Source organism: Nyctereutes procyonoides, unplaced genomic scaffold, assembly GCF_905146905.1.
Source record: "Nyctereutes procyonoides isolate TBG_1078 unplaced genomic scaffold, NYPRO_anot_genome, whole genome shotgun sequence".
NCBI classification, from domain to species: domain Eukaryota; kingdom Metazoa; phylum Chordata; class Mammalia; order Carnivora; family Canidae; genus Nyctereutes; species Nyctereutes procyonoides.
This window is the reverse complement of record NW_026575020.1, coordinates 18,968,262-18,995,953: the sequence shown is the minus strand read 5'-3', so window position 1 is coordinate 18,995,953 and position 27,692 is coordinate 18,968,262. Positions and strand designations below refer to the sequence as shown.

The following is a 27,692-nucleotide window of genomic DNA, read 5'->3' as shown; positions in this document are numbered from 1 at the left end:
TCAGGAATGACATTCTGTTTTTCCACCTGTAAATGAGAGTAATATTGTTCTATCTAGCCAAGGGAATCTCTAGGCTTTCTGTCATATTTCCTTGTGGGGAACCTAGAGAAGGGGAAAAGATGTTTTTATTTGGTTCATAGTTGAAATAGAGGATTTCAACTGGCGTCCAAATCTGTGGTTTTACCATAGGGGAGAATTGAGACAATATTTGAGAGGTTGAGTATAGATGCATGTCAGGAAGGATATTAATTATGGTCATTAGCACTTAATATTAGCATATAATACATTGTTACTGCATTATTTTTAAGAACTTACATATATTAATTCTTCCTAGTGCTCACAACAGACCCATGAAGCTAGGTATGAATATCTTCCTCATTTTGTAGTTAAGGAAGTTGGGCACAAAGAAGGTTAAGTTCATATAGGTCATTTGTAGACAGAATTCTTGGGTTATTTTAAGAGCTTCATAATGCTGCATATTATCCACTGAAATGGTTCTATTTTGGATATAATGGTTTAAGCTTGTCTCTATACCTTTCAGAAACTCATCTTGTCTGAAACATCCATTTTTGATGTCCTACCAAACTTCTTCTATCACAGCAACCAGGTAGTGAGGATGGCAGCTCTGGAGGTAAGTTTCCATAGTTACATGATGTGACCTTTTTTCTTGTTTTCTAGCTGATTTCTTCTGTCCATTTGCTTATTGTATCAGACCTTTTTCTTTGGCCTTAAGTCTTTGGTGCTTTAGAGTCTTCCTCTGAAACAAACACTTGCTTTACTCAAGTGTTTCAGCTGAACTAATCACCACTTCTGGGCTCCAATCACAGGAAAATAGCTGCCAGCATTTTTCAATAGTCTCTACTTTCCAGGTATTTGAATACTCTCATTTCATAATAAATTAGGATTCCTATAAAATAATAAGTGAAAAAATATATGGCTGACCAGAACATGTACCATTTTGTGACTTGGGCCAAATAAAATGGATTTTAGTTATATTCTGAATTTTCAAGCAGCTCTTATGAAATATTTTGTCATGAGAAAGAAAGTAATAACATTTAATGAACTGTGTTTTAGGTGCATTACTCTTTTTCTCATTTAACCCTACCATTACTTGATGAAGTGAAAAGAAAGTGAGACTCTGTTTGTGGCTTATCCACATTTACGTAGATAATAAGCAGAAGAGTTTGCATTTGAACCCAAGTCAATCTGACTCAAAGACTTTTCTGTTTCCACCACAGCACTCTACCTCATTAAGCACAAAAATTGCAGGCCCTGAATACTGCTGTAAAATTGCTGACTAGATGTTTTTTGAAGATGGAGAAAAGGGAAAGGAATGTTTTTAGATGATTTTGTGTAACACGCCATCACTACAATCTGTTGCAAGCTCCTTTGGCTTACTTTTTATTTGTATTCTGTGGATAGAGTGTAATGTATCCTACTCAGTAAATACCAAATTTTAAAAATAGTCTAAGTGTCTTAGAGTGCTTTCATGTCATTTAATGAGAAATCTCCTTGTATACCTCACATGATGGTAGAATCCCGTGTAGCATTTTATGTGCATGGCAAATTGGCTGTGAAGTGCACAAGGCCAAACTGATGGTTTTTGCTGAGATGGAGCCTGTTGCTGTTTCTTTTAACTCCTGAGTCAAGCTAGTTTGTGTGAGATGTCAAATTATGCCTACTGCTCTTGCCTAGGTTTGGGGGATATAAATCTAAAATAATTTAGGAAAACAAAGGTACAAGATAATAAAAGAGTTGAGCTGTACGACAATTATTTCTGTTGTCTGCCTTCACTCCTCAGGTGGCTCACAATCAGTACCTCTCATTTTCCTCACTGCTTGCTTTTTTTATCTGCTGTTGAAATTATCGTGCACAATGAGTTAATAGTTGCTTTTATCCTTGCTTTTACTAATGATCAAACATTCTTCTGAGTATGGGTTAGTGTGAAAGGTTTATGGCCCAGCCAGAGGCAGAATAGTTTTATTTCCATTTATAGTCATGGGCCTTGTTTTAATATTGCAACTTTATTAATTAAAGCAACTTATTATTTATGTTCAGAATCTTCTTCCATATTGCATACCTCTTCTCAGCACTCTTTCCTGGGCTAAGCATGTCTTTGTTTTTGTTTTTGAAGTGTATTTACTGAGGATTACTTTTTAACCAGGTTTATGTTCGAAGGGCTTATATTGCCTATGAACTTAACAGCGTACAACATCGCCAGCTTAAGGACAACACCTGTGTGGTGGAATTCCAATTCATGCTACCCACATCTCATCCAAATAGGTGAGTTTGAGCTGGGGCATGCATCTGAGTTGGCTAGGGATGTATATCAGGAGAGCTAAGGGGTGTTCCATGCATTTTTGGTTTTGGCTAGAAACATAGAGCAGAAAATGAACAAATTTAAATCATGAAAGTAGAGCTTTTTGGTACCCACTTTTTTTTTTAGTCTTTGACCTGGAGAAATGAAGTATAGTCTAATTAAGATAGAAATTTGAGGGGCGTCTAGGTGACTCAGTTGAGCAGATGCGTTTGGCTCAGGTCATGATCTTGGGGTCCTGGGATCGAGTCCTGGGTCAGGGTCTCTGCTCAGTGGAGAACCTACTTCTCCCTCTCCCTCTGTCTGCCTCTGCCTACTTGTGTGCTTGCTCACTCTCTTTCCCTGTCAAATAAAAAACAAAATCTTAAAAAAATAATTTTTGAGGATTACTCCAGCATTTTCATGTTTGCTTATATTATGTCATTGAGGAAACATAGTTCTTTTCTTTAAGTCAGAATTTACTGGCATTTTAGTTGCCGAGACTTTGCCAGAAAATCACTTTTTTAGCCAGTGTAAGTCAAACAGTTGGAACACGAAAATATCTTGGTGGGGGTGGGGTACCTGGCTAGCTTGTTCAGTTAAGCATCTGACTCTTGATTTTGGGGTTTGTGAGTTCAAGCCCCACATTGGAACCTACCTAAAAAAGAAGAGCACTTGGATGGAATGCTTTTCTATATATTTGCTATAGATTAGTTGAAACTTAAATCGGTTTTTAAAAAAATCACACCTCAGAAGCAAACTGAAATTCACTTAAACTATATAATTAAGCCATGCTAATACCATTATTTTTCCCATCCCAGGCCCTTTAAGAAATAAAATATATATACAGCAGTTTGTTTTAGTATTGCTTTGGTTTTAAGATGAAAATACTTTATCTTGAATACTGATTTATTTTTTAAAGTATTCTGAGGCAGTGAAAACAGGAATCCCACACACATATATTCCTCACTTCCTGTATTTTCATTCTTTTTAGTAATACCATAGGAAATATAAATACCATAGCCAATCTTAAGCTGCCCCCCACCTCCATTTCTTCTTTATGGCCTTTGGTTCTTCACTTCGTATTACAAAGTACTGTGTCTTTGGGGATCCTTAGTTATAGACAACAGAAATGGTTTTGTTCTGAATTGCTACTTCACCCAAAGCAATAGAAATCTTTCCTAGAGACAAAGAAGTCTGTGCTGAGACTTTTGGCCACTGGATGCCACTGTTGATCCAGCAGAGGTCAGCAGATGAGCAGAGGCATCTTCAGAAGAAGTACTTCTCTTCTTTGTCTCAGAAGATCCTTTCACATCTCTACCTCAAAAATACCTTATGGCTGGCAGAAAAAAGCATATATCCTTGATTTAGCAAGCATCTCTCGGTACATTTTTGCCTCCACGGATTTCAGAATCTCATTTTCAAGAAATGAATGGTTGTCCTTCAGCGAGTGGCGAAGTACTCACGGCACACATGGGCTCAGCACTCGGTCTTCTTTCTTTTCCTGCATTCCTTGAATAATTGTAGAGAACTACATGCTATACTTAATGCTCTTTGTGATTCTCAGGACATTCTCCTTTTCTTCCTGCTTTCTACTACCTCTTCCCTGTGGGCAGTGATTTGTAGTCAGGCTGCAGAGCTGCTTCTGATTTCCTTCCTTCCTCATCGTTCCCCTTGTCTTTCTGAATTGCTTTCCCTGTCCTACTTTTTTATTTGAGGATACATATCCAGTTTGGTGAAGGAAAGCCGACTGAAAAATGAGAGAAACGGTTCTTAACTGTTTGTTGAGAAATCTTATTCTCCTTTCCACCTCAAAAATGTGAATCTTGGTTATTCCTGATACGGCTTCGAAATTTGGCTACTTGTCCCTCCCAACATCTGAGGTATACACATCCCTAGGGATAAAGATAGTTGAACAGAACTATGATCATATTTTCTCTCTCCAGTCTTCCATGGTTGTGTGTATATAAAATATAAACTGCTAGATTATTGTTAGTAATGGTAGCAGTAGTACTAGTAGTAGAGATGCAAGGATGAGATAAGGACAAGTAAAGGAGGAAAAGTAAAACAGCCTTTGTGAAAACCAGAAAAATGTTAAAATTGCTTTAATGCCTTTTTAGACCTAAAGTCTTTTTGTTAGTTTAGGAATGTAAAATGTGTTATCAGATTTAATCACCAAATGAAATATTCCATTATAGAGTATAAGTTTTTTGCTAAATTATAGATTTGCTACTTCAATTTAGTTTTATAAAATTTTATATTTTCTTACAAATTTTCTTGTTACAATTTGAAGTTATGACCTTATTCTGACACCAACTGGTATACTGTGATTCAATTCTGACAGTAACCACCTTGAGTTAGATAACACAAATTAAGGGCTCAGTTCTTTAAAAACCTGTCCCAATTTCAGGTAGGCCCACAAGTGGGGTTCCCAGGTCACCTGCACTTCTGACCAACTGGCTAAAAATTTGGGGGTTCCTATGACCTCATCCAGTTTAGTAATTCACTAGAACAACTTACAAAAATCAGAAAACACTATACCTATGAACACAGTTTATTATAAAGGACACATATCAGAACTAGCCAAATGAAGAGACACACGGAGTAAAGTTTGGGTAGGTCCAGAACACAGAGCTTTCCTGTTCTTTTCTTTGGAATCAGGTACTCCTCCTTGTAGCTATCAGTATGTTCACCAGCTACAAAGTTCTATTTAGCTTCAGTGTCCAGAGTTTTTATCACGGTTTCATTACAGTGGGACAATCGAATCACAAATTACATTCAACTCAATCTCTGATCCCTCTCCCCTCCCCAGAGGTCCAGCTGGCTCATAGCCACCAACCCTCTAATCACATGGTTGGTCTTCCTAGAGAGCAACCCTTGTCCTGAGTTATCTCATCTCAGCATAAACTCGGATATAATCAAGGGGCTCATGAATAATGAAGATACTTCTGTTTTTTTGAGAAATTGTAGGGATTTAGAATCTCTCTCGAAGGAACCAGGGACAAAGGCCTGTCAAATTAGTAGGTCTATTTACCTTATAAAAGAATTCTAAGGTCTCTAAATTTTATAGATTTTATTTATTTTTATTTTAGAGAAAGAGTGTGCACAAGCTGGGGGGAGGGGCAGAGCGATAGAGGATCTCAAGCAAGACCCCGCGTTCAGTGTAGAGCCCGATGTGGGACTTGATCCCATAACCCTGAGATCATGACCTCAGCCGAAACCAAAAGTCAGATGCTCAACCAATTGAGCCACTTAGGCACCCGAGGGACTCTTAATTTTAGCTAGTTTTGAGGCAAGTTCCAACTTTTTCCTACCTCTAGTAGTAGTATTCTTTCCTATTACTGTTTTGAAGAAGTAGGCAATGAGCATATTGGTTTTTATTCTACAGAAGTAAGTCACAGTAGATGATCTGTCTATTCCATTCCCAATCTCACAAGGCTCAAGGACACAATTATGTCCACTAACCTCTAGATTAATGATTTTCAGAATTATTTAGGAAATATTTTTAATCTACCAAATACCAGGATTCTGATTTATTTTGAATCAAACTCCAGAGGATCACTTTTTGAAAATTCTGATGAGCACCTGAATGGTAAAGATCACTACCGCTAGACCAGAGCTGTCCAATTGAAATACAACACATGCCACATATGTTAAATTCTAGTTTTTGTTGGCCACGTTTAAAAGGGTAATAAGAAACAGATAAAATTATGTTTAACACCATTTTCTTTAACCCATCATATCCAAAATATCATTTCAGTATGTAATTAAATAATTTATTAATATTTTTTCATTCTTCATACTCAGTCTTTGAAAATTAGAGTGTATTTTTACTTATAATATGTCTCAATACAGATTAGTCATATTTCAAGCACTTCCCAGCCACACAGACATTTCAACTCTAGACCAAAAATTAATTAGGACAATCACATTGAGCCCTCTTTATTTTATGTTAATGGTAGTGCCCCTGGGATGGATTTAAAAAAACAAAACAAAAAACCTCTTATGTTTCTTAGTAGCTACAGGAATTCTCCACACCTGAAACTATAGGTATTCTACTACCAAATTTAATCATTAAAAATTACTCAGAACAGAGGGCAAGCATATGAATATACATATTTTACCTATCAATGTAAAACAGAATTTTACAGTATTTTTCCCAGTTGGCGTTAACAAACCAAAAATACTTGGGGGAGAAAACAGATACATTCTTAAACCAATTTTTTGCATTTTCTTTCCTGTTGCTTGGTTTTCACATTCCTAGCTAGGCATTTGTTTGAAGTAGACTAACTTTGTCCAGCAATCCTTAGAAGTGAGTATCTTTCTAAGTGTTACCAAAGCAAGACTATAGTCTCTTGTTGTGTATGGAATCACCTGGTGGAATTCCATTCCTCCAGTTTATTTTTGACTAGTAATTTAGCTCCTGTGGGTTGGGACGAACATGGCTCTCTGCAAACTGATGACAGCAGAGTATTTTTTCTGAAAAATGCCTTAGATACGTGTCCCATTGGGATGTGTTTTGATTTTTAGAGAAGCAAAACACAAGCCAATTCCATTGTAAATAAGTAGAGAGCAGCCTCTAAGAAGGGAGAAGACACCATTTTGGAGGGCACACTTGGGCAGTTAATGTGTGGCCAACATGTTTTATGCCTTTTTTATTTTTGTTTAAATTTATCATGGGATTTTGTATTGCTTGACATATTTGAAAATATGACGTATTTTCCGATACTTTCAATACTTATCATGGAGGGGTGCCTGGGTAGTTCAGTCGGTTTGCTGACTGCCTTTGGCTCAGGTCATGATTCCGGGCTCCTGGGATTGAGCCCTACATCTGGCTTCCTGTTCAGCAGAGAATCTGCTCCTCCCTCTCCTGCTCCTCTGACTTGTGATCTCTCTTGCTCATTGTCTCTCAAAAAAATAAATACTTTTTTTAAAATTGTTAAAAAAAAAACTTATTGTGGAAAGAACACTTAACATGAGATCTACCCTCTTAACAAATGTTGAGGGATCCCTGGGTGGCGCAGCGGTTTGGCGCCTGCCTTTGGCCCAGGGCACGATCCTGGAGACCCGGGATCGAATCCCACATCGGGCTCCCGGTGCATGGAGCCTGCTTCTCCCTCTGCCTGTGTCTCTGCCTCTCTCTCTCTCTCTGTGTGTGTGACTATCATAAATAAATAAAAATTAAAAAAAAAAAAGCTTAAAAAAAAAAAAAACAAATGTTGAAGTGTCACAGTATGTTATTGTTGACTTTAGGTTTAATGTTGTATGATAGCTCTCTAGGGCTTACTCATTTTGCTTGACTGAAACTTTTGCTTGACAGTTACTTACTGTATGTTTCAATATAATTGGGCAGTGGGCTTTTTTCTGATACTCCTCTCAATATTTAAAACAAAAAAAAGATGACTGAACAGTTTCTTTCTATAATCCCTATGACTTTGTATCATTCTTTCTGCTAGGTAGACTTTAGTCAGGGCAAGTTATGTTATCTTCTTGATCTTGTACCTAAGACTTGGAAGTTTTTTCTGGAAGCTGTAGTTACAACTTATTTGACATCTCCAGGTCTTCAGAGGATCCAGTTATTAGACCTTCACTTAGGGAAGCTCCTGGTGTAGATATACCCTTTTCTTCTTAAATTCCCTTCACTTGAACAGAACTGCAGAAAAATTTCTGACTTAAGCATAATAGGAAACCTATATATGTGTTGCATGTATGTGTGTGTTTGTGTTTCTTCTGAGGTTTAAAGACTATTTCCTATTGCATGAGAATTTTGACAGGAGAGGGTTTTTTTGTTGTTTAAAGATTTTAAATAATCTCTACACCCAACATGGGGCTCGAACTCATGACCTTGAAATTGAGAATTGCATGCTCAGGGTACCCCGGGTGGCTAAGTAGTTGAGCATCTGCCTTTGGCTTAGGTCATGATCACAGGGTCCTGGGATAGAGTGCCACGTCGGGCTCCCCTCAGGGAGCCTGTTTCTCCCTCTGCCTGTGTCTCTGCCTCTCTCTGTGTGTTCCTCATGAATAAATAAATAAAGTTAAAAAAAATTGCATGCTTCACTGAGTCAGCCAGGTGCCCCTTCTATGTTTCTTTTTTTTTTTTTAAAGGTGCCTTATAATCAGTTAAGAATTGTTTTTCAAGTAGCGAGTTGAGTTTTAGTTTTTTAAGTCATTTTCTTAGTGTAGGACTAGTTAGCACAGCTGGTATGCACTGAAAGAACATTTTCTTATTATTCAGACTTTCAGGATTTACTTCTCTTGTCTAAGATTCCATCAGCCCAGGTCTTTAGTGAATTCAACCAGTATTTTGCATGGATTGATCCTTGAGCCCAGACTCTATCATTTAGCATTCCTTTTTCTCTTCTTTCAGCCAGTGAGGCTCAGGGTTTAGAGCCCTAGGAGTATGTGTGTTTGTCTTTTTTCTTATTCCAAACCATAGTTGATCACTCTTTGGTGTTGGTAATGGAAAATCTTGTTACATTAAAGCTTTGTTCTGAATGCCTTTATTTTGACAACTCATGGAATCATTTGACATGTAGGATATCACTCTGCTTTGGGCACATTAAGTAACTCAGAATAATCTGAAAGCAAATAAGTTCTTTAGTCAGTCTATGTATCTGATCTTTTAAATATAGCTGTATTCATAGAATGTAAAGTATTATCCCATGAACTCTGTGACTATGTATCTTAGGGTAATCTGGGAGTGTGAAATTTAAAACTGCAAATGATTTTCATAAGTAATACATATTAGTGAACATAGTTTTTTAAATTTTTTAATCTGTGATTCAAATAGAAGCATCACAATTGATGCCGGAGGTAGAAGTACACTTTGTTGTATGTTTCTGTACATATATAATGGGTGAGGACCTATTGGTGTTTATTTCCACCTATTTCTTAATGGAAATCCATGCTTCAGTTAAGTCAAGTTGTGTTACATCTTCCCTGCTGTTAGCTCCATGTGACCTTGGCCTTCTGTGTTAAAATGTTTTGATTCAGGCACTTTCTGTTGCACATGTCTCACATCCAGAAGAGGTTGGCTGTGTTCTCCCCTGATAGCACATATTTTGGTCATGACTGCGTTTAGGCTGCTTGGCACCTTCAATGTTTAGCTGCCAGTGAGTGTCCTCTGGACCTTCTTATGAAAAAGGTTTTGAGGAAGTTGAGAAATCAGAAAACCTCCATGTGACTAATGAGCATCCTGCAGCCATTCTTGAGAATTCTGATAATCTGATACCCAGAGATTAGAGCCTTCTTTGGATAGTACTGAGATACTCAAAAGTCATCCAACTTGTAGCATTTTTTAGCAGTGGGAGCATTTGGTTGTAGTTAGCAGACCATAAAGACTTATAAATAAATAAAATCCTACAGTGCTTGCTTCCCTCATTCAGGGTAGTCTGTTGATCAGATGCAAGCATCTGGCACAAGAGAAGATTCTCAGCAGGTTTAAGTGCTTACCAAAGTGCTTTCCTGTATCCATGGCTCAGCTTCTAGTCTCTGCTGTGTTATTTTGGCACTCTAGACTTGTAAGATTGGAGAGCCGGGTTTAAAACTCTCAATATATCATTAGGGTAGCCCAAGGTCCCTTCTTGTCAAAGAAGACTAGCTGATTCCAGGGGAAAGGAAAAGCAGAATCCAGGGCACCTGTAAATCCCTGTAGTTTTGTGCTGTGGGTTTGTAGCTAATTATACAGCAGGCAACAGTAATATGCTGTAGCTCTGTTGGCATACTTGTTTCAAAAAGAGCAAAACCTTCCAGCAGAGCAAAGAAGGGGCTTTGAAGGAGCAGCAAATGAATGAAGCAATGATCATTTTATTGTAAATGAAAGCTCTATAGTGGAATCAGGGCATCTGAACTGCAAGGAGGTGGTGGGGGAGATGCCAATAGAAATACATGGTTCACATGTATTTTACAGCTCTTGATTTGGATTCTCCTGCAGAAATATAGTCACACAAGGAGACCACCACTGGTCACAGCCAGCCAAATTGCTCTTTCTCTTACGGCAGTGCTGTTAGCGACTGCTAGTAGGTTATTCAGCTGACCTCTTCTGATTCTGCTTTGCTGCCTTATTTCAAAAGATTTGCCCTATACTGCCTTTCAGTCACAGCTTGATGTAACCACTGCTTGTTTGCATGCATCCCCATCATTTTCATATAGGGTCTTTTTTTAAGTTAGAAGGCAAAAGAATTGGGAGCGTTTTTATGATAAAAGATTTATGTAGGGCCAGCTAGAATCGAGCAAAATGAAATTCAGCTGGAAGGGATGGTAAAAGGCTGAGAGAACTTGTGACTGCCAGAGAAGTCAGTGTTTCTTAAATAAAGAGGGTTCAGCTAGCAGGCAGCAACTCTGACTTTGCATTCATATTGAAGCAGGCTCTCCAGCCATTCTGTGCAGGCAGATCAATAAAATCAGAGGTGACTTAATGCCAAGAACCTCAGAGTTCAAAGGATTTCTCTTGTCCTTCTTTAAATTTAGTCTATATTGATGTGGAATGCTAGCCTCAGGAACAGAGATGAGAAAATGCTAAGTCTAGACTCTGGCTTATGACACTGTGTTGAGCAGCATCCTTGGAAAATTTTATTCCCTTTATTTTCTCAGTTATCATATCTGCAAAATGGAGCAAATGTGCTGGGAGGAAAACGATTCCAGTATTTATCAAAACCCGGTGAATAAAGATTCATTATGATAAGTGCTTCCAATAGTGAATTTATATCCCACTTATGTATTCGAAAATGCAGTTGACTGCCTTATCAGAGATGGAGAGTTTGACTATTTTTGCATGATGAGTATGTAGTGAAATGTAGTAGATTCTATTTTATTAAAAGCTCTATAAATGGAATATATGGCTCCTTACAATCTCTTCCTTGGTTGTTCATCTTTGTGTAGACCATGGATCTAGGCCTCTAGTGTGTCACAGTAGTGTGCAGTATCCCACACTGGTCATATTCTTAAATTGATCAACCCTGTGTAGGGCAACAGAATATACAAATGATCATTATGGACATTGTTAAGTATTTATCTGGTGATAGAGTTGATCCTTCTTTCCCCGCTCATCTCCTGTGCAGCCACACAGATTCTTATTCTTCCCAAGAGGATAAACTGCATCTAAACTTAAATCTTCTATGAATGATTTGGGGCCATTCTGTTGAACACTGGAGATGTTGGGAGTTACTCTTCTTACCCCGTTCTGTGTAGATGGTGCAGGTTCCTATAATACAGCAGCAGGGGGCTCCCTAGGAGAGGTTTGACAATTGCTAATGAAGAGGGCCAGCTTTTTGTTGGGGACATTCTTAATCCGGGCCCTTTCTGCTGCAAACTTGGCCCTCATCCTGTGAAGACTCCCAAAGGATTATAGTGCAGCTACAGAACAGTGGTACCACTTTACTAGTTTAAAAAACTGGTTAGCAGTTTGAGAGATTATACTGGTTTCCAAATTCCAGAAACCTGTGAATGGTTGGAGCCTGAGACTGCTGTGGTTGTAGGATTCTTCTCTCTGTACTGAGGTTCATGGTAGACTGTGCAGTTGTCTTCTTTCTTTAGAATCCTTGATATCTCAAAAGAAGACTTTCCTGTAGTCTCATTAGTGTTTCCTGTTAGTTTTCTGCTTAGTTACAACTGCTTCTGCCCTAGAACCTGTGCATACGTTTTGTTTGTTGAGGATGGCCACCTTGCATTATAGCTAAGGAGCTCTTATAAAATGAAACCCATTTCCCTGAATGAGAGGCTCAAAGAATCCAAACAGCAAAAGTGCAGGTTTTTGCACTCAGGTTGTTCTTGCTGCCTTATGAATTTGCTCTGTGATACAGGTTTGATGCAAAGAGCATTGCTACTCACAAATCACACAAGGTATACAGTTTGTGTGCAGTGATATGTCACAGCTTTTTATTTATATGGCCAGCTCAGTCTATTCTGCTCCTTTCACTGCCATGAAAAGTGCATCATTTTCCTCCCTCTCTCCTCCTTCCCACATATCATCAGCACCACCCACTATGTTCTGCCCATTAAGTCCTGTGTGTGCCAGAAAACCCCAACAATGATTAAATGCTGATAAAAGAGTTTTAGAAGGTTAAGAAATCAACCAATCAATGCCCTTAGATTGCTCCTAAATTGTGAGTGGTAAGTATAATTTTGCCCTTTTAACATTGAAAATAAGGATTTTTTTTTTCAGTTGAGAAAATGACTTACGCCAAATTAAGGAGGGGAAAAAAGCATTGGTGGCAAAGACCAAAGAGAATGCAGGAGACTTGCCTTGCAGTTTCCATTCTTGCCTAATCTTTCTTTCATGATTTTGGCACATTTTTGATCAGGAAATCCTAAGACTAGCCAAATTTAGGTATGATTTTAGTTATGAGAGACCTAGAGTTTCTGAGTTTACAACAACCTTAAAAAGTCATTATGACTCTAAGATCATTTAATTTAAAATGTATAAATTGCTTATTTTAACAGAGTCACTCTAGTTGTAGAATCATTTATCATTACATTCCTACATTATTTTCAGGTGTGTTTTTGATTTGTTGTTTTTTTTAAGCTCCCATAGTGTGGAGTACCCTAGTTTCCAACACCACCACCATCTCTCACTATCCCCCTGGTCTGTGGGAGGAAGAGCCTGGTTAAAAAGCTTAGAAGAGATAGCTAGGAATCTAGATTCTGGGCTACTTTTCTTTGGAGGAGACTTTGTGAGTTCACCTCATATCCTAGAAAAGCAGTTAAGGTAGGAGGGGCTGTGGAATCAACTTCTCTGGAATTCCTTACTAAATTTTCAGTAAAATAGGAACAAGAAAGAAAATTCTGTAAGAATCTTGTCAAGAATGACATTTCATGTTGAAGCTTAAGGTAATATGACATATCCATATAACTTAAATTAATTTTCATGAGCCTGTATTTTATCAGTATTCTGCATTATTTTTTGTAATAGAAGTATTTTTTTAAAATCCATGGTAAATACATTTCAGCCCTTTCTGTCAACAGTTGCTGTGGTGAGGTAGGTCAGGAGGTTGCCTCTTTGGAGGCCCCCTGGGGGTTGAAGGGTAATGAGCACTTAATTATGTCTGCTGAATGCCAGAGCTGCCAGACTGGAGCACCTCATGACCAGTCTGTATCTGCTCTGACAATTCTTTTATTATGGCTTTCACTAACCTACCAGTAACTAACTGTGGTTGTTTAATTACAGAGGGAACATCCCCACGCTAAACAGGTACCGTATGTTTAGTTTCTTTTCCAATTAAAAGCATCTTTTTTGTATCTTAGAATAGTGAAATCGGGGAAAAAATAACACCTACCTTTGAAAAGTAATATGCTGTCTTTTGCTAGGGAGTCCTGAGCTCCCCTTTGGACATACTAAATTATTCTTTCTTTGAAAAACATGTCTTCAGCTTTTCTTCAGCTTTTCAAAAAGCAACACTTGAAAAGCCTCAGCATGGAGAAGCTCCCCTCATCTAGCTGTATACATTAGGGAAGTTGTCCACCTGATGTTCACCTTTGCTGTAAAAATCTTCTTTCACTACATTCTCTGTCTAGTTTGGGGCTTCTGGTGGGGGTGGGGTGGATTGCTGAAGCCTTTAAGGTTACTCCTACCCTGGCAAATTATTCACAATTGTTGTCAATTTTTAGTTTCTCAAGTTTGCTTCTCCTTTTAGAAGAATGCAAACATAGGAATAGCTGATCTCATGTTTTATCAGTTTGTTAGCTACTTCTCTAAAGCGTTACAAAGATGTGAAAGTCACATTTTATTTCAGACTCATAAGATTAACATTAGAAAATTATATCTAAGTTTTTATGTGTGTAGCCCTGTGAAGAAGTTTCCAGGCCAATATAACACGTGATATTTTGGTATTTTGAGTTCCTTCTGCTTCTGAGCCAAGCAAGGCAACATAATGCAAGTTTGAGAGGATAGCCGTTCTGATTGGAATTGAATCTACAAAATGCCAAAGTAGTAATGTTGGTGGCAAGCTCTTTGTAGATGATCAATTATACACTGAAATATTTATGGGCTTAGGTTTATTTTGTTCCTCCCCCTTTCAATATTAAGGAATCAAAACCTATTGTATCTTTTAGAGTCCAATTTGGGTGGGGAGAGAAGAAGGAAGTGCTTTGGTTTGGTCTTTGTGTCTACCCTTAGAGAGTGGGCTTGATTCATTCCTGCCTGCCAGGGCAGCTACCTCCTGGCTCCTGAGCATAGGAGAGGGGGAAACTGAATAGTGGCCCTTTCCCTGGGGTTCAGTTGAGTGAAAAAAATACTTAACCCTATGCCTGCCACAAATAGCTTATTCAGAGGAGTTCCCTTTAAGTCTGGAACCCTTGTATCTTTCCTGTCTAATGTCAGGCAGGTAGAAAAAATATAATGCCTCACAAACTTGCTCCTTTAATACATATATTTGGTGATCCTAGAAAAGAGGATGATAGCATTTCTGAGTTCATATAACTCTGAATCCCAGTTTCTAGTGAGCACCATGTGTAAGACTTGCTTGATGTGTGTTTCATTTGTTTGTTTCATTCATGGTATCAATGGTTTCCTCTCCCACTCTGCCTTTCTATTCTCTACTACTGTCAGAAGATGAAGTGCCTTTTTATAGTCCTCATTTGCCAGAGGAATAAAAACTTGGAGTGCCAGTCTCTATAGTCTGTGTGAGCAGCACTCCCATCCCCTAAAAAATTCCATTGCCTTTTATAATTACACTTTAAATAGAGTGCAGTCTGTACCCAGGTCACAGATCTGCATTGCTGCCTCTCTTCCCCCTTGCAGCACTGCAGGTGGTGCACTTCAGGGAGATTTTGAGCAGCTCCCCCAAAGTTCAGGTGCCACTACTTTGCTCTGAACTTGCTTCAGATCAGTATGCTGGTAACCTGTCAGGCAAGTCCTGAAGGTGTCCTTTACTTGGTCCTTCCTAACAGGCTGTCCTGATGGACTGGGCATTTGGAAATACTTCCCAGTATGGCTTAGTAGTACATACTGCTGAGGTGCATCAAGGAATGTAAAGACTCCTTATATCTCAGTTCTCTTCGAGCATCTCCATTTAGCACCTGTTTGTCATGCTTACACATACTTTGAGACCCATGCTCTGCCCTTTTGCATCTTGCTGGGATTTATTAAGAGCGTTCAGTGAAGATATGTTTCCTTTGATATAGAAGTATTTAAATATAAAAAAGGAAATTTTGCAATTTTGAGTTGAAAAATGTCTCTTTTGCAAAAAGGGAGGAGCTATATTCCTTATAACTGCTCTGTCAAGGAAGGAATAAGTACCTCAATAAAGTTCCTTTTCTAGACTGTGACTTGTTTCTGTATGATAAATAAGGTTTTCTATGATGACTTACTAAACCATTCCAAATAACTTAGTTGTTGTACACACATATATCTGTGAATACTTAAGGCATTTTTCTCTAGGAATTATAATAGATTAAGTGTTGCCTAGTTACAAACCACTTGGCTTGCTTCCTTTTCCTTTTATAAGAGGGAATGTTTTAGGGAAGGTGAAGAGCAGGATGGTTTTTAACCCCTATGTGCTATCCATTCATTAGACATGTATTTAAACAGCCACATAGTTCTTGCCTATCCTTAGATTTTATTTGGAGAAATTTGGGGGTGCTAAAAATAGTTGGTGTGGGGCAAATTCAGATGAAAGGGTTAATATGAATCCATCAAGACAGTTTTATCCATGCTGGGTAAAAAAACCAAATCTGCTCTGCAACCTGACCCTACTTCAGAGTTTTCTCCTGTTTCTTTCCTCTATTGTTACTCTTCTAGTCCTGTTCCTACCTTCCTTGTCTAATGCACTTGATTGAATTACAATTTAGAATGTCCTTCTCCTCCAACCTCAACCACTATGGCATGACTCACGTAGCTAGTGTCAGCGATGTGCTTTTGGACAACTCATTCACTCCACCATGTCAACGGATGGGCGGAATGGTCTCTTTTCGGACTTTCGAAGATTTTGTCAGGTAAGACACTGTTGAACTGTGTCTGTGTGAGGGGAGTCATAGGCATTTCTGTTTTTGGGGTCTCCGATTTCTGCCAAATGAGTAAAGGCCCCCAGGATAGCCATGAGCCAGCTAAGGAGATCCAGCCTTTGCTGTATATGTCCTTGGAGAAGTATATGTTCTTTCTTTCCTACCTCTGATTCAGACTCTAGGAGCCCCTACTTGTTATAGGAGCCTGGCCAGAAAAAAGAAACAAACAAAAACCATCTTTTCCTTAGGAGCTAACAGAAGAAGCGTCTGCTCTGTGATGAGTGAAATGTCAGGAGAAATTAAACACAACACCAGAGTGAGCTCCACCAGAGACAATACATCTTTTGATTAAATGCATTCAGCATCTATCTCTTGATGTATACTGATGTGTTACCCTAGGGGGAGGGGTAATTACATTGGTCTGTCACTGCTCTAGTCCCAGGCTCTTTCTGTTACTTTAAGACTGATGATGACATCAGTGCTCATAGCTTACATATGAAAAAAAAAAAAACAAAAAACCGTAGATCATTCTTTTTTACAAAGAAAAAATATATATGGTTTATTAAAGTTTAAACAATCCATCCTCCTAATTTCTGCCATTTGGTGAAATTTTGCATGTCACCTCTAGCCACTGGTGATTCTCTTCAGTTGACTATTGAACACAGAGCAGGATAGATTCTTCTTGGGCTGGCAAGAAGTCCATTGGGACTGGGCTGGCAATGGCAGCGTTAGTTTCCTGCCACTCAGGTTTTCTGTCACTTGGATTTTCATGGTGGGTGTTTCTCTGGTATTTTTCAGGATCTTTGATGAAGTGATGGGCTGCTTCTGTGATTCCCCACCGCAAAGCCCTACATTCCCTGAGGCAGGTCACACATCTCTATACGATGAAGACAAGGTATAGTGTCTCCTTTGAGAAACTGCTTTGTTATTTAGACACAGGATTTGTAGTGTATGCTATCTCTCTGACTTTGGAACATTATAGAGAAAAACTCATCTTTTTATCCTACTTTATATTATTTAGTTTTATAAGCCTCATCAAAATATTTTTGGGAGCAGATGGAATATAAATTCTAACCTAAAAAAACTGTATTAATCTTGGAATCCATAGTGAGAATACCAAATGGGCTCAGCTACACACATTGCAGCTGCCTCTGAGTCTCTGAATGTTGTGTTTGTTTGTTTTTTAAGATTCTATTTATTTGATATAGAGAGAGCAAGAGAGCACAAGCAGGGGAAGCAGCAGAAGGAGAGGGAGAAGCAAGCTCTCTGCTGAGCAGGGAACCCAATGACCCTGGGGTTGCGACCTGATATAAAGGCAGATGCTTAACCAACTGAGCCACCCAGATGACCCTGAATGTTGTTTTAAAGACTTGAGCTGTGGTTGCTGTAATTCTTAGTGATGGCTTGTACATTTGCAGAATGCTATTATAGTATTCAGGGAATTGTGAGCTTTAGATAGGGGGAAAAAATAGGCCTTTTGTTTAAAACTTTTCTTTTTCTTTTTTTTTTTTTTTTAAGATTTTATTTATTTATTCACGATAGACATAGAGAGAGAGGCAGAGACACAGGCAGAGGGAGAAGCAGGCTCCATGCAGGGAGCTAAAACTTTTCTTCTATTAAATACCTTCTTTTCATTTCTCAGTAACAGATGATTCTGTTTTTTTCCCTATGAGGTTATTTTCCCATGGTTTGATATTCCATCGTTTGGTAAATGGTTACGAAATATATTATGTGGGGATATGTTCAGGTGGCTTCTTTCACTCATTTTGCTTCCCATTCCGTGAAGAAATGTGGCAAATGTTTTCATTCCCATTTTATTGGTGAAATACTTGAGGATACAGTGATCTTGATGTTCATGTCAAGTAAAGATTTGAGGCCACCTCTAGCTAATGCCTTTACTGCCTTATCTGTGAAAAGTTAGGTGTTTTACTTAATTTAATCTCTTATGGATGCTGGGCAGTGGTTTCAATTTAGTGTGAATATACTAGTGGCGAACCAGAATATCTTGTGGGGTGTATCTCTTTTTCAGGTATGCTACCAAGTACTGTAACTTCTCTCTGCCTCTGTATTAGCCAGCCTCCTAAATTTCTTTGTCATATGTTCTTGAGTTACAGGTCCCCAGGGATGAACCAATTCACATTCTGAATGTGGCTATCAAGACTGACTGTGATATTGAGGATGACAGACTGGCAGCTATGTTCAGAGAGTTTACCCAACAAAATGTAAGTCCTCTGTTGGGTGGAAATGGGTGGAATAGCCTATCCACCTTTTCATTAGTTGCTGCTTATAAGGCCTATCACCGATAATGGCTATGTGCTTTATGTAATTGTGCCTGTACATAATGAATGTCTTACATCAAGAAATATAGACCTCAAATACTCAAAATGTTTTAAGGAAAGTAAGTTGTGTTCCTAAATCTTTCCCAGAGCTCTGTCTTGAACTTCCATTCACCTGCTGAGTATTAGCTTTTGGTGACTTTACTCCACATGTCTAGACCCAGATTCCCCCAAATTTCCTTCTATGTCCTTCCCCTGGTGCCCCATTCCCTTGAAAATATCATTTATACTTCCATCCTCCTTTCCATTTTTGTGTTCTTTGGATATCTTGTGTTGACATCAAATGTCATAGTTTAAACCTAAATTTCCATCTTTTTCCTTCACTTCTGTATGACTCCCCTCACAAATAACCAAATCTCTCCCCCAAAACAAATAACCAAACCCTTTACCCTTGGTCATTCAGCAACCATTGACTTCTTCCTTTCCTGGCCGTTCCATTAATCTGCCTCTCTTCCTACAATCTATACTTGTTTATTTCTATTTGGTCAGTCACCAGTGTCTGTGAGGTTTTTCTTTGCAAGTGTCTATTTCTTTTTCTTAGTTTTTAATTCTGGACTGCAGTCTTTCTAGTGTAAACTCTTGCTTCTCATGCGAGGCACAGCAACAGGTTTACTTGTGATCCACCTATATTCCCCTTGCTCTCCCCTCAACCCCCAGTTTTCTGCTCACCTCCACAAAGTTAAATGTCCAAAATGCCCCCTCACCAAATTATTCTGCTCAGCAATGGTTCTCTCAGCTTCAAGATATGTCTGTAACTTGATATTTAATATTATCCCTTTTTTTAAAAAAAGATTTTATTTATTTATTCATGAGAGACAGAGAGAGAGAGGCAGAGGGAGAAGCAGGCTTCATGCCGAGAGCCCGATGCGGGACTCAGTCCCGGGTCTCCAGGATCATGCCCTGGGCTGAAGGCAGGCGCTAAACTGCTGAGCCACCCAGGGATTCCCTAATATTATCCCATTAACAAAGGCTCACAATCCAGCCTTTGCTGCTCCTAAGTCTTTGTCTCATTTTCCTTTGTTTATTTCATCTCTTCTGTGGACTCACCTGGAAGGTTTTCTACATACTCACTCATCCTAACTTCTATCCAATTTCTCTCTCTCTCTCTTTTCCTTCCTCCCTTCTTCCTTCCTCTTTCCTCCTGCTTGTTTTAAGAGCTCTCTCAAATTTTATCTCTTTCATGAGGACTTCTTTGAGTAGACCTCAGTAAAATGTATTTTTCTTCCTTGCATTTTTAATTGGTCAGCATACATTTTTAGCAGTGATAACACTATTTATAAAGAACTCCTATGTAAATTCATTTATACTTATCACAATCCCATGGGACTGGATTAATCAGGAATTACTCTGTTGTACACCTGGGGAAAAGTTCAAGTTCAGCTAGATTAAGGCCCCTTGCTCACCCACTAGTAGATGATATAACAAAAACTGGAATTTAAGGCTTGTGATGCCAGCCCTAGGGGGCACAAACCTAGGTGCTTTAGTAAATAATACATTCTTGGCCCTGAAGATGCTTATAGTATAGTTGGAAGGAATGGGTAGGCATGCTCAAATAATAATCTGCAGTTCTATTTTATCGTGACATGATAGAAGCCAAAGCACCTCTTTTCAGCTGCCCTTAATGACAGGACCCATGTGTTTTCTTTGAAAGGAAAACACCTAGCTCATAGTGCTTGTTATGAAGAAAGCACGCAGTACATGTTTTTAAAATTTTTATTTTTTTAATTTTTAATTTTTAATTTTTATTTATTTATGATAGTCACAGAGAGAGAGAGAGAGAGAGGCAGAGACATAGGCAGAGGGAGAAGCAGGCTCCATGCACCGGGAGCCCCACGTGGGATTCGATCCTGGGTCTCCAGGATCGCACCCTGGGCCAAAGGCAGGCGCTAAACCGCTGCGCCACCCAGGGATCCCAAAAATTTTATTTCACAGTATAAATAATTAGTGCGATAGGCATTCACATTATGCTAATGGTAGGTTTTCAGGAAAAGATGGTCACTTTGTGCTTTACGTGAGTCTTCACATTTAATCTATTATACTCTCACATCACATAAACTGTGGGATCATAGTGGCCAACATGAGGAAAAGGTACTTCCAAAGAAGTGAAGGTATGGAACATGCCTGGGAATTTTTCTTTAAAAGAGAAATTTACCTTTCTTCTTGCCTTGAACTAGTGACCGCCTAAAATTAACCTGAGACCAGTGACCAAGGTAACCTCAGTTGGAAGAGACCTAGTGTTGTGTGTGGCTGCTGACTTGCTGCTTGATGAAATAATCTATGACCATTTCTTCTCAGGTTTTGAGGCGCTAATTGTCTATATTTGATTTTTCTGACCTCAACTTTAGGCTTTTTATTACCTTCAGATCCAAGTCTTCTATATCATCACACATAGATTTAAAGAAGCAGTTTCTTTATTTTCACTACATGTATTTGTAACATTAACTGGCAATAGGAAATTGCCTTTTTCTTTACTGAACTTATAAATTGAGGCACAGAGAAATCCAGCATCTTTGCCTGTGACTTTTTGGAAGGCTAAGGGTACACTGTGCTGACATTCTAAGCCTAGAGAAGCCATTAACTGCATCAGGTACTGTGCTTATCTAGGAATATTTGGCATTTTCACCTCCTTGTCTTGAAAACAAGACAAAACAAAACATGAAAAGGAAGGAAAAGCAATTAAAAAAAAAAAACTTAAAGTCAAAACTAGTTTTGTTTTTCATTTTGTGATCATGCTTCTAGCAGTTTAGAAAAAGTTTTTTTTTTAAGCACACATTAAACTATCAAATAGGTTGATCCAAATTGTCCAAATAATCTTCTAGTCCCAGCATGTCTTTTTTTCTCTCATAGAAATTAGGATCATATATTTGTAAATGACTTGTGGAGGAGATTGAAGCAGTCAGTGTAAATGGAGTTTCTCCAGGTGCTGACGCCTAATCGCTGGGTAATAGCTGTGGACTTGCTGTGAGACCCGCATTATTACAATGTAATCAGAATCCTGTTGCTCTGCTGTTATTGTCAGCCACTTGTGGAATTTTAAAAGCAATAACAATTTTGATTTTAAATCATGGCATTATTAAAGTTATTTTCTTCCCTTGCCAGAACACAGCTATTGATGCTTGTCTTTGAAGGACTTGCCTGTAGTGGAATTCTTTGTCAGTGTTGGGGGGAAGAAAACATTTCTGTTTCTGGGCATGCTGAAAGACTGATAACCACCGCAACCCCCACTCCATTCCATTCTTTTAAAATAGTTTTTTCTTATTGAGTATCAATATTTGGTTATTTACGCTATGGTTATGATGCAGTACAGATCATTTTTAAATGTTATTAAGCCAAAATTTATTCATGTTTGGCCTAGGGATTTATTACTCAAAAATTAATTTTTCCAGTTATCTTTTGTTTATGCTGTTAATTTTATTGCTAAGCAGGGCCATAGTAGAAATGGAGAAGTAGGAGGAAAATGGCTGGGGAATGTTCTTGTTTGTAGGGAGAAGCTAATTTGGATTTTAAAAATGTATAGTATCATGAAAGTTAAGAATTGACTTACGAACCTAGCTCTTGGTTCAAGTTATAACAAGGAATGTGATCAAACTAAAGTGAATGTAGGTTGTGAAAGCATACATATTTTTTTCTATCTGTGTTCGTATATTCTCTCAGGCAATTCAAATGGTGGAATTGCCTTTCTGTTTGTTGCTACGTAGCCCCTCTTTGTTAGGAACGTTTAAAAGCATGTCTCTTACTTAATTTATTAACCTGCTTCTTTGTCTCTACTTTCGAGATAAGTGAGCAGTATAGTATAGAGGAAGGCTTAGATCCGAAGGCCCAAGACTCCTGTCAGGGTCTGTCTTGAAACTGATGGTTTCTGTTGACTTGTGATATACTGCTTGCCTGTGCCAAGTGGAGATGTAAATAACCACTAAGTTTAAAAGCCTGTTAAACATTGCTTTTATCAATTTTTAAAAAGAATCTTTTTTAAAAATGCTTTCAAGTAAATTGGAGGGGTGGGGAATGTTTTAGAAGAACTGAAAAGAGATCAGGACTTACTATGTTGAATTCTAGGAATGCAGTATCCGATGATAGGTAATATCTGTAAATAACAGTGTAGGACTTGAATTTTTGGTTTTATGGAAATTTCTTCTTTTCCCTCTATCTGATGATGTTTAGCTTCTATATCAGTATTGTATTTCATAGTTGTATACAGGCCAACCATTGTGATTTTTTTTTTTTATATATATAAGCAGAAGTTGTCTCCACCTTGAGAGAATTTAGGTGACCTTATATCATCCTTCTCCACAAAGTTCTCCTTCAGTTTTGTCCAGATCAATCTATGAAACCTATTCCATTGGAGCCAGGTTGAGTCTTATTTGCAAGTTGAAGGTACTCAAGCAAGATGTAGATACCTAGAATGGGTGCTTGCCTTAGAGCTTTAGGAAGACCAAATGGGGCAAAATTTAGGATGAATGGAGATCTCACCTATCTTCTGTTTTACATGTTTATTCATAGAAAGCTACCCTTGTTGAGCATGGGATACGGCGCCTTACTTTCCTGGTTGCACAAAAGGTACTGGCATGTGAATCTCCATTGTGTCTTACATTGCTCCTAGAACTTTAAAAAATAAAATATGAAATTATAATCATATTCTTATAGAATCTGTGCAGATGAAGAACTTTTTCTATAAATTTAATCAAGAAAAAAGCCCATTAATTTAACTGATTGCCTTTTACTTAATTTGTTTTAAATTTTATTACTGATTGACAGCTTCTGTTTTTCCTTCTTTTCTGCCCTTCATTTAAAAGGATTTCAGGAAACAGGTCAACTATGAGGTGGATCAGAGATTTCATGTAAGTAAAAGGAATCACAATGAAAAATTACTTATTGTTTTATCTGTTTGCCACTGATTATTTAAATATATAGAATATATGTGTGTTATTTGAAAAGGCTGAACTGATATTTGGTTCTTCTTCTTTTAGAAAGTGTTAGAATCCACTTTTATAAGTGTTCAAGGTGGTGGTGGTGTTCTTTAACCCTGTAATGAATTCTCAGTATCACTCTGAGAAGTAGTTACGAATGCATTTATCCAAATGACTAAGGATGAAGCAGGAACTAACTAGTAATTTCTTCTGTGTACATAGTGAATATAGGGACTCAGTAATTAAGAACTGCTGGTTGATAAAAATTAATTTATAAAAAAAAAAAAAAAAAAAGAACTGCTGGTTGATGGTCGCCTGGGTGGTGTAGTTGATTGAGTATCCGACTTGGTTTGGGCACAGGTGATGATCTCAGAGTCATGAGATGATCGAGGCCCCTGTCAAGCTCCGCATTCAGCACAGAGTCTGTCTGGGTTTCTGTCTCCCTCTGTCCCTCCCCTCTGTGCTTGCACACTCTCTCCCCTGCCCCAAATAAGTAATTCTTTAATAAAAACACACACACACACACACACACACACACACACACACAGAAAACTGCCAGATTGTACTTTGGGGTCTTGGCTTCTACCAAAGTTGGATTCAAATTCTATTATGGAGAATTCTCAATTCTGAAAAATCATTTATTATTAAAATATTTTAACAGAACCCAAGTTGATGTTTTTGTTTTATGTTAATTCTAGGAACAGGAAATAAGTAAAATTAAGCTTTAAGTTGCTTGTTCTCCCATTTAAGTGAATTAACTGTTAATATTTATGAGATTAAAATTAAGCTTTAAGTTGGTTGTTCTCCCATTTAAGTGAATTAACTGTTAATATTTATGAAAAGAGAACTAAGTTAATAGCCTGGCATCTAAACTATGGTATATTCATGATCATACCTACTAGGATGGTAGCCATCAGGTCAAAAATCCAGTTTGCAATCAGGATGTCATTTTCTTTTTCTTTTTTAAGATTTTATTTATTTATGTGAGAGAGAGCACAGAGGGAGAGAGAAAAGCAGACTCCCACTGAGCAGAAAGCCCAATTAGGGGCTCAATTCCAGGACCTGAAAATCATGACCTGAGCCAAAGGCAGATGCTTAACCAACTAAGCCACTCAGACATCCCAGGATATCATTTTCTAAAATGACTGATTATAATCAACATATTTTTTTAAAAATTGATCTTAACGTAAGTAAGATTCCAGAAGATATTAGTTTGGAAGTCTTAATTTTCCTGATAAGAATTTTGTTTTGTTTTGCTTTGCTTTAACAATTAAGATAATTAAGTTAGTTTTCAAGTACTGCTCATTCGCAATAATGAAGGTGGCATTTGGGATTTTGGAAAGAACTTTCTAAATTCAAGGACCTATGTGTGATTGCTTTTATCCCTCTTTGTTTATTAGGTCTGTAGTACTTCACATTTTGTTTTCCTTCTCCTTGTTGGTCTAGTCTATAGAGAAACAAGACAGACTACCCTGCAAACTAAAGAGCTAAGGTTTTCTGAAATGTTTTAGGAAATGTGGACTACACAACTCCCCTGTGTTATTGATGTCAGGAAATCTAGCGGAGTGCAGATATACATCAATCAATAACTTTATTTTTATTTATTTATTTTTTAATTTTTTTATAAATTTATTTTTTATTGGTGTTCAATTTGCCAACATATAGAATAACACCCAGTGCTCATCCCGTCAAGTGCCCACTGCAGTGCCCGTCACACAGTCACCCCCATCCCCCGCTCACCTCCCCTTCCACCACCCCTAGTTTGTTTCCCAGAGTTAGGAGTCTTTCATGTTCTGTCTCCCTTTCTGATATTTCCCACTCATTTTTTCTCCTTCAGTCAATAACTTTAGATAGGAATCTGGAAGCAGTGAAGTATAAGGAGCTTAAAGAGAACCCTGGAGCTTTAGGAAGAAAAATCAGGAGCTTAGAATATAAAGTTGATACTTGGAATAGAATATGGGAGCCCATGAATAAATACTATGGCTGGTAAATGCTGATCAGAACTAAGGTAGATATGCCTGAGCCCAGACCTGGGTCTGGAAAGAGTATTGGGCTAGGTTCTTAAGTCTTAATGTGATATTTCATTTCTCACTAACTGTGGAGTAATATTCTGGGAAATAATAGTGAAATTATAAAATTATTTTCCTTTTCCCTAATAGTTCAGATTGAGTCTTCATGTCTATAGCAGAGTAACTGGTTTCCTTTAATAAGTATTCTGTGATAAATTAAAAACCTTCACTAAAACTTTTTTTTTCACTAAAACTTTTAAAGAGCCAAAGCAGTTAAATCTCATGGGCGTTATTTTTCTTTCGTACATTCTTACTTTCGAATATATGTCATGTCCTAGCGTGTATCTACAGCCTTAATGCATTCTTTTTTTCTTTTTCTTTGCTATCCAATAGGTTAAATAGGGACATGCATAGGCAAAATCTGCTAGGAAATGAGCCCAGCAGCTGAGCTTCCCCAGAATCATTGTCCGGTTCCTATTTATAATGGCATCGAATGGGAAATCAGTTAAATTACCAAGTGATCTGTCATTAATGTAGGATAGGTTGCTTTAGGACAGAGAGAACATTAAGGTTTAGGTGTGGACTGGAGTTTTTCCAAAGAATTGAATGGCAGAGGAGTTGGGGTGTTTTTATGTTAGGTTCCTTAGAAATGATTAATGGTTATGTAGGGGGTAAGGGCAACTATTACTGAGCTCCATCCAGGATCTACAATAGCCAGCAAGCCTTGGCAGGAGTTGTACAAATCCAGGGCTCACTCACATGGTACTGCTGTGAGTTCCTCTGCTGGTGGTAGCTTGCCATTCATGAAGGATGCTTAGCCTCTGTCATGTTATCTGATGTGTGCTTGCCCCATAGTTAGTGTAGTGTGAAAAAGAGGAAGCTTTCTGGGAGTGTTAGAGATGAATCCCTTGATCTCTCTGGCTTCTTGGTAATCCACTGTGATGTATGCAGCCTGCCCTGTTCTACACGGTGAAATCCCTATATTATTGAATAGAGTAGAGACTGAGAATATGAGGGGGCAAGGAGAGGAGGAAGGTTACCAAGTCTGTTCAAGAACAACATTGGCTGGTATGGAATGAGGCTGCTGTGCTGTTCATGGTCCTCTGGCTGCTTCCAGGCACATGAGGTCCAGACAAGAAAGATTCCTAGAGAGTGTCTGTATTGTTAGGTGCTTATTCAGATGCCAGTGAAGGCTGTAAGCATTTCTAAAACTTCCTCGTCTCTAATTACCACAGTCCCCAGAGAGCTGAGCACTGGAATGTCTGCTGCTGCCTTAGTCTCTTAAGAGACTCTCTTAAAATACAGAGCCTGTTCTTTTGCACTGGCTGGTGGTATTCACCAGAAGTAAGGAGGCTTGGTCTCTAGGCTGTTTCCATGGCCATCTAATTAAATCAGGTGCCCCCCGACAGGACTTGAATAACTGCTTAACATTGATATTTAAACAAAGTTTGAGGAGAAACAAACCCATCCTTGTAAATATCTCCTTCATATGAAAAAAAAAATTGAAGCTTTGAAAGCAAAAGAACAAGTTTTTTGAGTTTCTGCATCTGAATAAGCTCTCCAGTCTTATGTATTACTTAAGTCTCTTTGTAAGTATTACTCACATTTCAGATCTAGAATTCCAGAAAGTACAGCAGAAGATGCTGTTTGATTGGGATGTAAGTATCATGCTTTTTGAAGCTTTCCATGTTTTTTTCAGTGAAGTTTTGTTAAAGATACTAAAATGCAAATTTTTAGGATTTCTTCTGATCCTTTGCAACCTAAACAAAAGCATTAGGTCCAAGCACGGTGACAGGATTCTAAAATCAGTTTTGCATCTAAGTTTCCTTTTGCTTCTTGCTTGTAAGATTTTATGAGATCTTAAAAATTTTGCTATAAATCACCTGGGAGATAGTTGTTGTTTTACCAGTTTTATAGGAGCGATTCCCACTTTAAAGTGTTTTGGATTATTTGCGCTTGAAGGAAGAACCCACTATCAAAAATAGTTATCATGGTTAGTAGTTCATTTCTTTAAATAAAATTGGTATGTCAGTTATATCTCAGTAAAGCTGGAAAAAATTGGTAGTTTTGTTTGCTAGTGGATCAACTCTTAGTTTTTCAGAAGGTTTGGTTTGGGTTTTGTTTTAATTACAGTCTATATAATTAGTTCTCAGCATGTTGAGGTAAAAGAGAATTGCACCAGCAAGTTTCCAATTTCTTCATCTCA

General features: G+C 38.1%; 1 protein-coding gene across 7 annotated transcripts in view; it reads left to right on the top strand.

The window, feature by feature from the left end:
• The window catches only part of ACACA (acetyl-CoA carboxylase alpha), a 289,228-nt gene that overhangs the window by 149,527 nt on the left and 112,009 nt on the right, over positions 1-27,692 (top strand). For 6 of the 7 annotated variants that reach the window (XM_055322849.1, XM_055322873.1, XM_055322865.1 and 3 more), the window contains 8 exons: positions 542-631; positions 2,165-2,283; positions 13,461-13,484; positions 16,082-16,225; positions 17,033-17,129; positions 18,349-18,456; positions 23,071-23,127; positions 23,364-23,408. In XM_055322849.1, coding sequence (XP_055178824.1) covers positions 542-631; positions 2,165-2,283; positions 13,461-13,484; positions 16,082-16,225; positions 17,033-17,129; positions 18,349-18,456; positions 23,071-23,127; positions 23,364-23,408 — 684 coding nt within the window. The remainder of the gene's footprint in view (positions 1-541; positions 632-2,164; positions 2,284-13,460; positions 13,485-16,081; positions 16,226-17,032; positions 17,130-18,348; positions 18,457-23,070; positions 23,128-23,363; positions 23,409-27,692) is intronic. The other variant, XM_055322841.1, reaches the window with a different exon arrangement.